The sequence below is a fragment of the Phalacrocorax carbo genome, chromosome 5, assembly GCF_963921805.1.
Source record: "Phalacrocorax carbo chromosome 5, bPhaCar2.1, whole genome shotgun sequence".
NCBI lineage: Eukaryota > Metazoa > Chordata > Aves > Suliformes > Phalacrocoracidae > Phalacrocorax > Phalacrocorax carbo.
The window spans coordinates 25462581-25476327 of record NC_087517.1 but is presented as its reverse complement, the minus strand read 5'-3'; the positions used below and the strand labels follow the sequence as shown (position 1 = coordinate 25476327).

Here is a 13747-nt window from a genome sequence, read left to right as displayed (position 1 = left end):
TTCTGAGCCAGGGCACTGAAGACCATGTGAGAAATACAGTGCAAACAGAGCAAGTATTCTCTGTTCCTCAGCCCTTTTGTCATAGGACAAGTGATGATGGGTGTTAGCCGGGACAGGACACAGCATATGAGAACTGATAAAGCAGAGCACCGAAAGAGCACTGCTATTCCAGCAATGTAAATTAAAGAAATGCTTCTCTCCAGATAAGCTCAACGGTCGCCTACTGGAGCGAAGGGGACAGTGAGAGCGGTCTTCCTGTGTAACCCTGAGGCGCCTCCAGCGCCTGCCGCGGAGGACGCCCGTCAGCACCTGCTCATTGGCAAAGGCTCAACCTGAGAGCGGCAGAAAGCTGCTGCAAACCTTCACACGGCAGTTGGATCCTCATGTTCCCAGGTTTTAGTGTTAAAACTTTCTTTTTTCTGTCAACAAGTAGCAGCGACCGCAGCACACACACAGACATTCCCGCCACGCCTCAGCCGCTGCCCGCCTCACACCACGGCCCGGCCCGGCCCGGCCCCGCCCCCGTGCCCGCGCGCCCCGAGCAGCCAGGCGCTGATTGGCTGCCGGGGAGGCGCGGGGCCTGATGGGAGTGCTGCCCCGGTGGCCGGGCCCCTCCTTCGGCGGGCGGCGGCGGCGGGATGTGCGGTCCGGCCCGTGGCAGGTACGTGCTGGCGGGGGGCGGGAGCGGCCCGGCCCGGCCCCGAGCGGCTCCGCGATAGGGGCTGGCTCCGCTGTGAGCGGGGCGGCGGGAGTGGGGCGCCCGGCGCTGCCCGCGGTCCGGCCCTGGGCCCCGCGTCCCCGGGGCCCGGAGCGGGGCGGCCGGCCGGCCGGTGTCCACGCCCTCTCCCGCCTCGCCGGGGAGCAGGGCGGCAGCGGGCCGAGGCGCGGCCTGGGGAAAGGAGGCCACTGGGAGCGGGCGGCGGGTGGCTGGCTTCCCTCCCGCCCGCACAGGAGCAGGGGAGCCGTGGGGTTTCCCCGGCTGGCCGCAACGGCGGGAGCCGGGGCTGACATCTGCCGCCCTCCGCCCTGCCCGCCAGCTCTCTCCTCGGGCTGCCGGCGGCCGCTGTCGCAGGCTTCGAAAATAGCGCCCTACCCACCCACTCCTTGCTCCGCCGCTTTGGAGCCTCTGCGTGGGAGCTGATTTGCCTTGTTAATTACGGCTCTGCAAAGCCCAGGGCCTCCATAGGAGGCTTCCGAACAGAAACAGGTGAAAATGGAGTTTAAGTTGAAGAAAATTCAGTATCTGGTTTTAACTGAGAGGTTCTAGGACAAGCTAGCAGTCGGTGGAGGGTGATGCTCTAGTTTTGTTTTGCCTGTTTCCTTGTCCTCGGTGCTCACAGCTGGAGAAACTTTTATGGTTGCAGTTGAAGTTTCTGAGGTCAGTAAATTGTGTGAGAATATAAATTTTGGGTGGGAACTTTGTGAGCAGAACTGGAGATTCAATTCAAAAGGTAGAACTTGTTTACTTTGTAATGCTAAATATCTGCAAATATTTACATAAAATGAAATCACGAACTTTACAAAAGAAACTAATTTAAAGAGCATTCCCCCTTCCTTCAGGGGAAAGGTCTATGGGTCTGTACACAAAGCCTTGATTTCTAGTTTCTAACTTTTTTTTTTTCTTTTAATATGACTTGTCTCGATGTCATTCAGTCTTGAATTTCAGCATGTCAGTTATTAAAATTTCTTTTGGAGACACCGATTTTTCTTGAGAGCTTTTAATCTTAAAACATCAACAACAAGCTTGAAGAAATTTGAGACTGACTTGATAAAAGTGTAATGAGATCATCCAACTATTTTCTCCATCTGGATGAATAGGTTGGTGGATGATTTATGTAATTGTTCATGATTCATCCCTCTTTCAAAATAAAAACTTTGTCTGTGCTGATACTCTTACTGTGGCACTTTTGCTTTGCTGTTTCCTAACTAAACTGTATATATTTGGGGTAGAGAGGTGCTATCAGGAAACATTTTTAGAGAGTCAGGTAATAAAATTGGTGGTAGAGTTTACTTAAGTGTCTATGTTAAGTGTTTTTTAACACTTCTGTTGTCTGTTTTAAGCCTGGGCCTAGGAAATGTTGCAGCTACCTTATTTGTGTATTAAATCAGTGATAATGTTTGTGGAAATAAGTCCAATTGCAGCAGTGCTCGGTGAGTGGAAAGGACAGCTCCGTGCTAAAGGAATGCTGTCTTCAGAAGGAAAAAGTGCTGTGCAGTAATTTGGTTAGAGCATGGGAAGAAAGGAGACTTGTGGAAGGATGGCTATTACCGTGAACAGCAGGACAGCAGTGGTAGGTATGTGAAGTGGCAGGTGAGGAGGAACAAGGAGAGTTTGAAGCAGTTGAAAATTACTTATGTTGTCATGTCAAAAAGAAGAGAAGGAAGGGAGGGAAGGAAAACATCTGAGGCACTCCATAGAAATGATAGAAAAGTCTCCATCTCCTAACTAAGGATTCAGTGGCTAAACTGTAAATCTGAATCTGGTGGCCCTAATCCCTTAATACCTCATTGGGGAAGGGTTTTGGTAGTATTACTTGCGGAGCAGCATATGTAAAACCTGTCAGTATCATAGTTCATGTAAGATTATGTGCATGGTGACACTTGTCAAACCTGTTTCTCTTCCAGGTATTTGCCAGATACTTTAAAAAACATATGTAGAGATAGCACTGTAAATGTATTATTGACAAAGGTCAGTGTCAGCAATAGCTCACTGATAACCGATGCCCAAAAGATCTTTTAACACTTCTACTGCAGATGTTCCCAAACTATGGCCTGAAGGAAAATGGCACACAAAAAGGCTGCATGAGCATGTCTGTGTCTCTGTATGTCCACACCTGAGAGCTGCCGCCGCTCTTAACAGCGGTGGCAATGCTAGGGAAGCAAACTAGATTTGGGACCCTGGTGTTAAGTTTACAAACTTCTTGATTGGCTATTTGATGTAGCTTTCTTTATTGTTTTGCAATAAAGATGCTATCTGTATCTGTAGAAATATTTGTGAACAAAGTGTCTGCTCAGATCTACTGCAATACCTGTCATGCAGAAACTTGCCTGTAACTGCAAAGTGACAATTGTATAAAATTCTCAGTGTTAGTGTTCTTGAAAAATAAAAATATTGCTGATGTTTTACTGAGGTGAGTTGCTGTTGTAGTGATTGTTTTAAGAATTTACTCAGGAGTCCAAGGGGTAGTTGTGCTTTTTCTGTAGCTCACCCCTTTGTGTAAGTAATTTGGTAGTAGCAGAGCTAATTTGTCCATCTGTTCTAGCTTCATTTTGGCGGCATTTCAAATACGGATTTCCTTATCTTTAAGGATTGGGTTTTGAAATCACGAGGCCTATAGTTCTGGGTTCTGGAGTCCTTGGCTTTCTTAAAAGGTGAAGAGGTTACCATACTATAGTAGCATTTGTGCTAGTGAGCAGCGTGTGTCCAATATTGTATTAATTTGTTCTGACAGCCTCAGACAATCTGGAAACAAGTTTGGATTGAGAATAGGTTTCTTTATCTTCCAATTTTTGGCCAAAGCTACCTCCATAAACGAGATAATCACATTTCTGCCTAACTGGATCAGTCCTTTGTTTTAATAAGTCTTACTGAGTCATTCCAGAGTCAAAAACATTTGAGCCCTAGTTGGAGTTGAGCATGAGTTTACTGTTGGGGTTGACATGAACCTATCACTTTTACATTCACTGTGTAAAAACCTCTAAATAAAGTGACTGGAGACAAATTCTGCCATCGAAAGGTTCAAAGTAATTTGATTCCATCTACCTGCTGATGGAAAGCTGCTACACTTTTGTTTCAGGAACCCAGACCCAGATCATGAAATTAGTGCTGTCCATGGGTTCCAGGTTTCTGTAGGGTGAGGTCAGCTACTTTTGCACCTTTGGAATTGCTTTAGGGCTACTTGATGGGCCAGTGACTGTGCTGTGTGTTGTGTGCAGGGAAGACCTGCCAATGTAGTGCTTTCCTAGAGCAAGTGAGATCTCTCTGAAACCGATTATTTGAGATTGTACAAAGGAAGAACAATAGTGCTATCCAGTATGTTCTTGTTGATGAGAGCATAAAAAGGAAGTAGATTTACTGGTGATGAACTCTGTTGCAAATACTAGGATATTAATGCTGGATGCCTGGAGTGACAGCTGAAAAGGAATGTTGAGAGTTATGCTCATGAGCAGCAGAAGAAATAATTGGAAATCAGTTTCTTAAATAATCCTGCTTAATAATAAGTTTTAAAAATTGTTTTTCTGCTGGAAGATTTTGGTAGCTTTTTCAGCAGTTATTTTCTGCCTCTGTTTTTGAGGGCTTCCCTCTGGTTAAATATTTCCAAAGTAAAAGTAAGTTTGGCCACATCAAGGCTGATCAGTTGACTTGCAAAATGGCCTGTGAAACAGAAGACTGAATTTAAAAATAACATGTAGGTAGATAACTAGGCAATGCTTTATGTGATACTTTGATTCCTTTAGATACTGGAATAAATTTGTGAATCTTGGACTATGTTGTTAGATTGCTCCTAAGTGCTTAATGCTTCACTTTTAGCTGTGAATTCTTGTAGAAGATTGATAGCTCTGCCAACACTTGTCCACAATAGAAGATGGGTGGATTAATTTCAAGATGGAGGGTAAGTAAAATCGTGTAACAATATCTTTAGTCTAGAAGATGGGAGTATGCAGGACATGTTTCTAAATGCCTATTTGTTGACTCTTAATGCTGGTTGAATGTTAGTGCTTAAGTTTTCTCGATATATCACTGAAAAGTCCAGTAGTGAGACATAATGACCAAAAATATTCTTTGCCAAATCCCTAAACCATGTGGCTGTCCTTTATTTCCTTTGCAGTACTAGGCCTGGCACTGGCTTCATTAACTTATATAAATATAGTTTTAACTCTTTCTGTAAATATAAATAGTTTTGTGGTGCTTTATTGGGATAGGTTGAGCAGCATCTGTGAGTTGAAAGATTGGTTGCTGTTTTAGGTCAAAATGGATATGTTCAGAATATCATTCTATGTCTGTTTTAAAAAATATTTTGGTAGCTACTTATACATGTCTCTCTTCCTAACTGTTTTTGTTGGCTTGTATATTATTGAATGGTGTACTGAACTTATGAGGAAGAGGTGTGAAGTTTTTGGCTGCTCTCCTGGCAAGAGTGAGTTGTTCAAATCTAGGTTTGCCTTTACATATTAATTGATTTCAGAGCCTGCCATACAAAACTCCTTTAAAGGCAAAACTTTTGGTGAAATGTCAGTTTTGTGTAATAAAAAGAAACTGGCTTTCCTGGTGATGCAGTATGGTGAATTTGTGGCCTGAAGGATGGAGGAAGAGGAAGATAGTGGCTTTTTACTTCTCAGAAATCAGGAAAGATTTCTAGGAGGTGGATTCCAAGTTGTTCCTAAGGGGAATTTTACTGGAGATGATAACACTTACTTGCAGTTGCTTATAATTTATTTAGAGCATGTGTCTTTGTATGGAACGAATAGTAATAAAATGCTTAAGTTCTCAGGTTAGGGCTTCCTGTACATATTCTCTTTGTTTTGCTTATTCTCTCTACTTGTTGATTATATCCTTGTTTTACTTCCCACCCACATATCCATTATTGCTGTACATGCATTATAGGTTTTCATCTTTTGTGGTGTAGGAGAGGCCTTCAGTTTAGTCATGCCAACTGTAAAACAGATTCCTTACAGTCCCTTCTGTTTGTCACTGTTAAAGCAGGAAAGCTTCTTACCTTTATGTAAAACAGATAAATATATTTATTATGAATATGACTTGTTGTTAGAAAACTGTTAATGTACAGTAATCCTCAAAACATTGACTTTTTTTAGTGACTTTAACATCTTTGTTCTTTCCATTGTAAGCAGGCAAAGCCTTCCACTGTGGAAGTATTAGAAAAAATTGATAAGGTATGTATTTGCTTTTTGGTATTGTTTGATTTTTGTTCAGAAATACACATCCTTTTTGCTGGCCATGTACTTCTTTCACATTAGTTAAAATACTGTAATGGAATTTTAAATTATTCTTATAATTATTCCATTTGGATGTACTAGAGATTTTGAGTTTCAGATGGACTGCTACTGTTTTTCCCCTTACTATCAGTCATTAAAGAAAAAACCATACTGTATAATAGTGAGAACTACAGTTTAAATATTTATTTAGAGAGCCTGAAATGGGGATGAATGTGAGGTTGGCTTGATTACACAATTTAATTATAAGTGATGGTTAAACTCCCATGTAATGGAAAATGTTACGAAAGCAAAGTTCCATTCATCAGGCTCATTAGAAAATGTATGGTTTTAAGTGCAAGAGTTGTAACTGTAGTGGTAGTAAGTAAGGTCAGGGGCAGAATAACTGAATAGACTGTTCAGTAATCAATTGTGATTTTTAGCCAGAATTTGTGACAGATGTCTGTACTCTATGGGGAAATTAACTGTTTTGAAATATGCTGTTGATACTTTGTTTTCCTTTTAATGGAAGTGTGAGTACTCCTGTTGTCACTTGAAATGCAGTCAAATGGTAATGCAGCAGAGCATTGCTTGATCACTTATTAATAAGCCAAAAGCATCATTCAGATGTTCTGGATTTCATTCTTAATGTGAGGAAAATACTGAAATGAAAACATGTGAAATGACAGAGGTTTCAGCAGTTTCCCATGTTAGTAGAAAAGTATTAGAAGCCTTTGAAATTCCACAGGTGCCTGATGAAAGTTTTAGGCAATGAAGTATGGTTGGTAGTGATTCATGTGATCGTAAAGATTGCCATTCATAAGATATTAGCATTTTACACTTGTCCCAAATATGCTGACACATTACAAATAGGAAAAAGTGCTGATTTGTAATATTTCTTCCCAACAGCGATGTGTTACTGCTAATACAGTGCAAGTGGTCCATATCATAACTTTAATAGTGTGATGTATTTATGCTATGAAAGTTATCTTTGGGTAAATATTGTCATTTATCAAAAAGCTGCTTGACTCTTCTAAGTATCAAATTGATATGGCTAATTTTAGCAAACACTTGAAGGCAGCTTAGTAAAACCACCAACTAAATTCACTAATAAGGTTGAACCCTATTTATTTACAGGAAATTCAGACATTAGAAGAATTTAGAGAGAAAAATCAGAGGCAACAGAAACTATGGGTTGGAAGGCTACTTTTCTACTCTTCACTTCTTTACCTTATCACCTGCTTAACTGTGTATTTGTGGTGTCTTCCCGATGAATGGACAGCAAGGCTGATTATGACGCTTCCGTTTTTTGCATTTCCGTTGATGTAAGTAAATATGGCCTTTTTTTTTGACTGCTGTCTCTGATAAAAGGAGATGGAAAGTACATCTCGGCAGGGGTTTGGGTTTTCTTTTGACAATCCTTAAAATGTCATAACTTGCTGAATTTTTTCTTGTAAAATAAATTCAAATAGTTAGGCAGCCACTTTCTTTGAGGGAAATGTCTCTCATGGGTCTGGGTTTAGTGTAGAACTAAGTCTTACTATCAAAAGATGTTAGCATCTAAATTTACTTGGCTTATCAAAATCATACTAGGGCTAGAGAGACATGTATCTGAACAGCTGCAAGGTAATGTAATGTAAGAGCATTATCTTAGGTTTTATTTCTACTGCTATTTGGAAAAGTAACACTACTATATCAAAGTGACCTAAGGTATGATGCCTGTATGTAAAAAAAAAACAAACAAAAAACACCAAAAACCAACAAACAACTAACCCACCATATAATTGGGGAAAAAAGTACAAGAATGAATGAATGAACTTGCTTTTACATATTAGGTGACAGTTAGCCCAGAGTGACTTGAAAGTTGCAGTCAACCTAAACATGTTGAGGACTAGTTTTACATAATTAGCTGTTTTTCTGGAAAACCACTGACTGTTTTTCTTCCATCAGAAAGTATCCTAACATCACTGGATGTGAATAGGAGAAAGTATTGTCTACTTTTTTGTTCTACTGAGCTGATTAGCTGCTCATCCTCATGGGTGGCTTTTGTTTTCTAAGAAAACTATTCTGAAAACAACAAAATGGGCTCCCACCTCACTAAACAGCTGCTTCCCTGCCTCCCTTTCCCCCAGATCATCAAGGAGGGGAAGCAGCCTACTGAGCATCTTTCCTACTGATGGGGAGCACAGTGCATTTACTAGTTTGCTGAAACGACCATCATACATACTGTCCATATTTGTACAGCACTTTTGTATGAAAACAAAGCTAGGGCATGGTCAAATCATGGACTTGAAAGGCAAAGTCAAATGTAAATATTTAAGTTCTTACAAGTTTGATTAGTGTGGGTCAGCATAACATAACATGCAAAAAAAAATCCCCAAACTTGAAGATGCTTTTTGCAGGTCATACTGTGTTATGCATAATGTACTTATGTGCTGCTGTTATGGTATCCTGTGGGGAAGATACATGGGTAGCAATATCTTGACTGGAAAGGATTAATCTCAAAATTAAAGCTCAAATTAATCTTTGGCAGCAATATGAATTGATTTTGTTCTTAAAGACAAGGATTTGAAAGCCTTTCTTGTTAGTATGCAAGGCTTGCTTTTTCTAGCAGGGAGGGCTTGTAGAAGAGGAAGTATTACCAGCCTCCCTTCACTTAGGTGTGTTAGGATTAGTGTAGAAATGAAAACTTTTATTACTGAAGGTGATGGCTTCTAGTGCTGTGGTGTGAATTTTCACATTGGATTTTTATTCGCTAGATCCTTGTTAGTGTGTGTCTTTTTTCTGAATGGCAGGTTTCTATAAAATTCTGAATTAGATATTGGCTTACTAGCATTTAGAATTAGACTGTTGTTCTGTCACAACTTGCCACTGTTTATCTGATTTTTCTCTTAAGCTATTCCCTTTCAGTTTTTTTGGCAGATATGAATGGCAAGCAACTGCCAGCTTGTCTTTGTTCTCGGTCAAGAGGTGACTCAATGCGGAATGCCTGGTGCCACCCAGTAATAGCTCTAGAGACTTTTTCAGCCCTAATCAAACTGGAATATGTCTTCCTTTTGCAGCTTGCAGTCAGTCACCAACTTATCTCTGCCTTAGGTCATTCCCTCAGGGTCTCAGCAAGTTACTGATGCTGGTTGAGTGAGTTAAGTTCTAGGAATATATAGCATTGTTAATTTTAAAAGTATATTGAAATATCTGGAAAGTTGAAGAAATATATTAACATGTTAGAAAGATGCTCTTCTTAAAGTGATTTTCATTTGAATTATATTCTGTTTCATCTTGCATGTTCTGATTCTGAGACACATGTTTTTATTTTGTAAATTGGTCTGAAATGGTCTGCTATTAAACTTTCACCTCAAAGTTCTTAAAGAGGAAGTGTGTTTTATTTAATGAAGTCCTACCATATATGTGTTAGCTTAGAATACAGCTTTAGGTAGAAGACTCCTTATTAAGCATACAGTAAAAAAGAAATAAGGCTTTTGCCTGTGTAACATAGCCTTTAAGGTAAGTCAAGCCCTGCAAAGCATTTCTTTCTTTTTATACTTCAGGAAGAGACACATCTTACATTCTGTAAGCAGGCAAAGACATCTGTATTCTTAAAGTAGTTACTACAGCACACCTTTGAATGTGGAATAGTGTAAAACTTGTCTCTGTTTCTCTGACCTTGGATAGGTTACTCTTGCATTCCAGTAGTTCTGTCTAACTTCCCTAACCCAGGTTGTGTAGTTAATACTTGAAAGCATTTTGAAATGGGCAGCCACTATATAAATACAAAAGATGTTCTTATGAATTAAGTTGAAACTCTGATTGAAATCTTACAGCCTTTTGCCTGCTTTCTTTCGCTAGCTGTTATTTAAAGAACCTTTTTAGCCTTTAAGAATTCTTTTTTTTCCTTAAATGAAACAGTGCTGCTTCAGGCCTTATTATATAGTGCTTGGCACTAGAAGGGTTTTGGATAAGGTGCTTGGAAGGGCTTGAAGTATGAGATTTGCTATTTGGCTTAGGCTGAATAACTTGTCAGGAAAAGTGTGTCAACTTTATAAGCAATTCTAAGCTTTAAAACAAATGAAGTCCTGATGATTGCAGAGGGATATTTCAAATGTAAAATGATCATAGATCAGTTTAACTTTATCTTGAGCACAGATAAACTGCCTCATTGTTTGAGCTAAGTGAGCTGAAACCCTAGAGAAATTGAGTGGATTCAGAGCTCTCTAAAATCACCAGGAATCAAGTCAGTTAACTCTGCTTGGGAGAGCATTTGTACAATAGCTATATCTTATGGTTTTCATTGGGTTTTAATTCTTCCCACAAATCTCCCAGGTCTTAATTTTGGGCCTTAGGTGGTAAGCTTCGTTTTTTGGATAACATGCATCATAAATCTATCAAACAAGAAGTGATGACTAAGTAATCTTCAGCTAACTGCACACATCTTGATTTTTATAAAGTTCCCACTGAATGTTTAGCAAGTGATGATGCTACTTGCTGCTGCTTCCTTAGTACTTATGCCTATAGTAATACGTGGTTAAATTTTAATAGACAGGAGGATTTTATTTAGATCAATGTTGATGTCTTGTTGACATACTAATTTTTAGTTTTCTGTGTAAATATTGTTTGAAGATTTCTGTTCTTTGTATTTGCAAAGTTAAATCTCATCTGGTGAGTCTTCTGCATTAACGCCTGATTGTTAATGACTTCAGAAATGCTTACTGTAATATATTTTAATACAATTCTTCTTTCTCTTTTAAAGAATCTGGTCTATAAGGACACTGCTCATTTTCTTCTTTTCCAAAAGGACAGAAAGGAATAGTAAGTATTTTTTCTATAATTTATTTTTATTTGCTTTGTTTTTATTTTTTTTTTTGTTTTGCAATATGGAGCTAGTTGGGAATGGATGCTTGCTATGAAAATGTAAATGTTTTGGATAATTTGACTTCCAGGAAAATAAGAGTAGCTTTTTTGGTTGATGCTGAAATAGGTAGCATTAGCTAAGCTGTTGTTTCTACCACACAGTTCTTGAAAGAACACGAAGGAAACTGCTTAATCTTTCACTTCACTTGCAAAATTGTGGTAACTTCCTCCCATCTTCGCATGCTTCAAAGTGTAATAGAATAAAATGTAGGGTAGAAGTAGGAGTGAGGGGAAAGGAAATATAAGCAATAGTGGTAGTTGCCTTAATACTTGCATCCTGCAAGTATTGCAGCACTCTTAACCTGTTATCTTTAAGTATGAGATTTATAGCAGATATGTTTAATTTGTCAAGATAGCTTTTCTCTCCCAAGTTCTCCAAAGCATGCTTATGTTTTCCTGAGTGGAAAAGGGGATAAGCAGGTGTTTTTGTGCTGTTTTGAAAGCTAAGGAAAATTTTGGGTCATGTAACAAACAAACAAACAAAAAAAGCAGGTGTTCAAATATATGAAAAAAGTTGTTAAAGAACATGCAGATGCATTCTAATGCAAAATCTAAAAACTGCGTCTGTGGCACTTGTCTGCAGTAGTTAGAATTCATTTGAGACTTTCTTTGAAATCAGTCCAGCCTGTAACAATATCTCATGGTGATGTGAGCAGTAATACAGGAAAACCTCAATGTTACACTATATTTTATGACTTGCAGAACAACATGATGGATTTAATTTGTGACAGCTTACGAGTTAAACATAACTTTTGGAATTTTTCTTAAACTTAATATTTGCATTTGATATGCAAGCATAAGACATACATTTTTATGTAGAAATAAAATTGTCTATATATTCTGTGGTGCTGTATGATTCATTTCTAAGGCAAATAAATATTTGCATTTCATGGTTGGATAAGAAAAAATGTGTGTGTATTTTTCTAGTTTGCATAAATGTCTTTATTGCTGTTTTTAGCATACAAACAAGTCTAGTGCTTTTGTTGAACCTGTCTATAAAAGGTTTTAGTAGATGTTAGAAAATGCTAAAAGGAATTATTTCAGCATTGTTCCAGAGATTGGGTAAAAATCAAGTGTTTCACCTTGAAGATGTAAGTCCTGTATTTGGAAAGGAGAAATCAAATGTGCAGTGCAAGAGTTAGAGCAGTAAAGTAGGAGAAAATCTAACAGAGCAAACTGGCATGGCTGAAAGCAAGTATTTTATTCTGAGATGTTAGTATAACACATTGGGTCACTGGACATAATTGTTTAATACCACAAAGCTCTATGCTGAATAACCAGCACAGACCAGTTTTGAGACCCATGTGCTGAATGAGGAAAATTCCTAGTGAAACACTGTGAAAGGTGATGTAGAGGGATTACAGAATTTCAGTTTTTAAGACTGATTAGGCGAACAACTCTTGAGGAAGACTTACGCTGATGTGTCCCAAAGTCTGGGGGAAATAAATGAGGTATCTTGCAGGTATTGACTTCTCTAGTATGATTTTTTTTCCTGTAGGTTTAATTAAAATGAGATATATTGGTTTCTTGAGAGCACTTTGTAGTAATTGCCATTTGGCCATGTTTGAAGGGGCAGGTGTTTCATGAGGTTCTTGTTGAACACAGGAGGTAAAGTGATTGGAAACAAATGCCCACACTTTAAACTGATTGCATTGCTTTGTGGGAGGCTATGCTTGAAGATGTTCTGGGCGTTTCTGCACAAAAAGCAGCGTCTGATTCTTGAGTAACTGTTAACAGCTGACTATTGTGCTATTTGTTTGGCTACATGATATGGTACTGCATTGAAGTGCATGTCACAGTGTTAAACTGTGTGGGGCTACATGAGTGGTTGTGTTCTAATACAAATAAAATTCGGTGGAGAGAGGTACCTTATTAATTTGAAGATGCACAATTCCTGGAATTGTCTATATTCTGTGGTCCAGTGCTAAATATGGCCTTGTTCCATGTCCTATTTGCCTTAACTAATAAGGGAATGTTGTAGTTACCCTTTCATTGCGTAAACTTTCAAATATGTACATGCCCAGTTTTAGTATTTTGTAAATTTAATAAAGTGGTTTATTCTATCAAAATGGGTTTCTATGTTCTGTAAAAGTTCAAGTAGTTAAGTGTTCCCTTAATTTCAAGTAACAGTACAGATCCTGAAGTAACTTTAAAGTGTGTATAGCATAAGTACATACCTTTTTTTTGTATCTTTATTAATATATTTAGTTTGGTGGGTTTTGTTTTTGTTTCTTGAACTTTTATGAAGCTTTTTCTTTTTTTAAAAAACTGAAAAATGGGTAAAAATAGCTATATCTTACAGGAAGTGAACGGCTGGTGTCCAGTAGAGCTGAGAAGGGGAAAAAGTAGTAAAGTCTTTCGTTAAGCTCTTCTTGCTGTGAAGGAGGCAGTAAAAAATGGATTTATCAAGAGAATATCTTCTGTATTAAGCGATGGTTTATTACAGTGAGTTTCCCATGAGTGCTGAGCTGCTAGCATTGACTTAAAGGAAGACCCCATGTGCATTTAACCTTTTCCTTCCTTTTTACAGAGGTTAGGTGCTGTGCTTACTAGTTGTAACAGTCTCTTAATGTTTAATGGTAAAATGACCTCCTGGTAACTTTTCTTACAAAACTAGGGGTTTTGCTGTAGTCTGAAAGTATTGAAAGGGTGAAATGGATTGAGATTTGAAGCTCAGAATTGACCTGGTGTTTGAAACTAGCATGTGTTAAGAGGCTTACATGAAATACTGAAGTCAGTAAATCTGGTACTCAGATACATTAATATTTAAACCTCAAGCTTTTTTTCCTGTAGTTTGACTTATGAGATTAAGTGTATTTGGTCTATTGTTGTACCAGTTTTAATGTAGGTCAACGCAGGGCACTGTCTAGAATTGGTTTGCTTAATGAAGAAATGGTACATAAAACTT

At 38.7% G+C, this 13747-nt stretch overlaps 1 protein-coding gene across 5 annotated transcripts in view; it reads left to right on the top strand.

The window, feature by feature from the left end:
• Positions 1-571: 571 nt before the first annotated feature.
• LNPK (lunapark, ER junction formation factor) overlaps positions 572-13747 on the top strand; it is a 43172-nt gene continuing 29996 nt past the window's right edge. For 2 of the 5 annotated variants that reach the window (XM_064451673.1, XM_064451669.1), the window contains exons 1-5: positions 572-661; positions 4532-4613; positions 5848-5892; positions 7069-7256; positions 10679-10737. In XM_064451673.1, coding sequence (XP_064307743.1) covers positions 4587-4613; positions 5848-5892; positions 7069-7256; positions 10679-10737 — 319 coding nt within the window. In that variant the 5' untranslated portion in view covers positions 572-661; positions 4532-4586. Of the gene's footprint in view, positions 662-1666; positions 1819-4531; positions 4614-5847; positions 5893-7068; positions 7257-10678; positions 10738-13747 lie in introns of those variants that run through there. The other 3 variants (XM_064451671.1, XM_064451672.1, XM_064451670.1) reach the window with 3 other exon arrangements.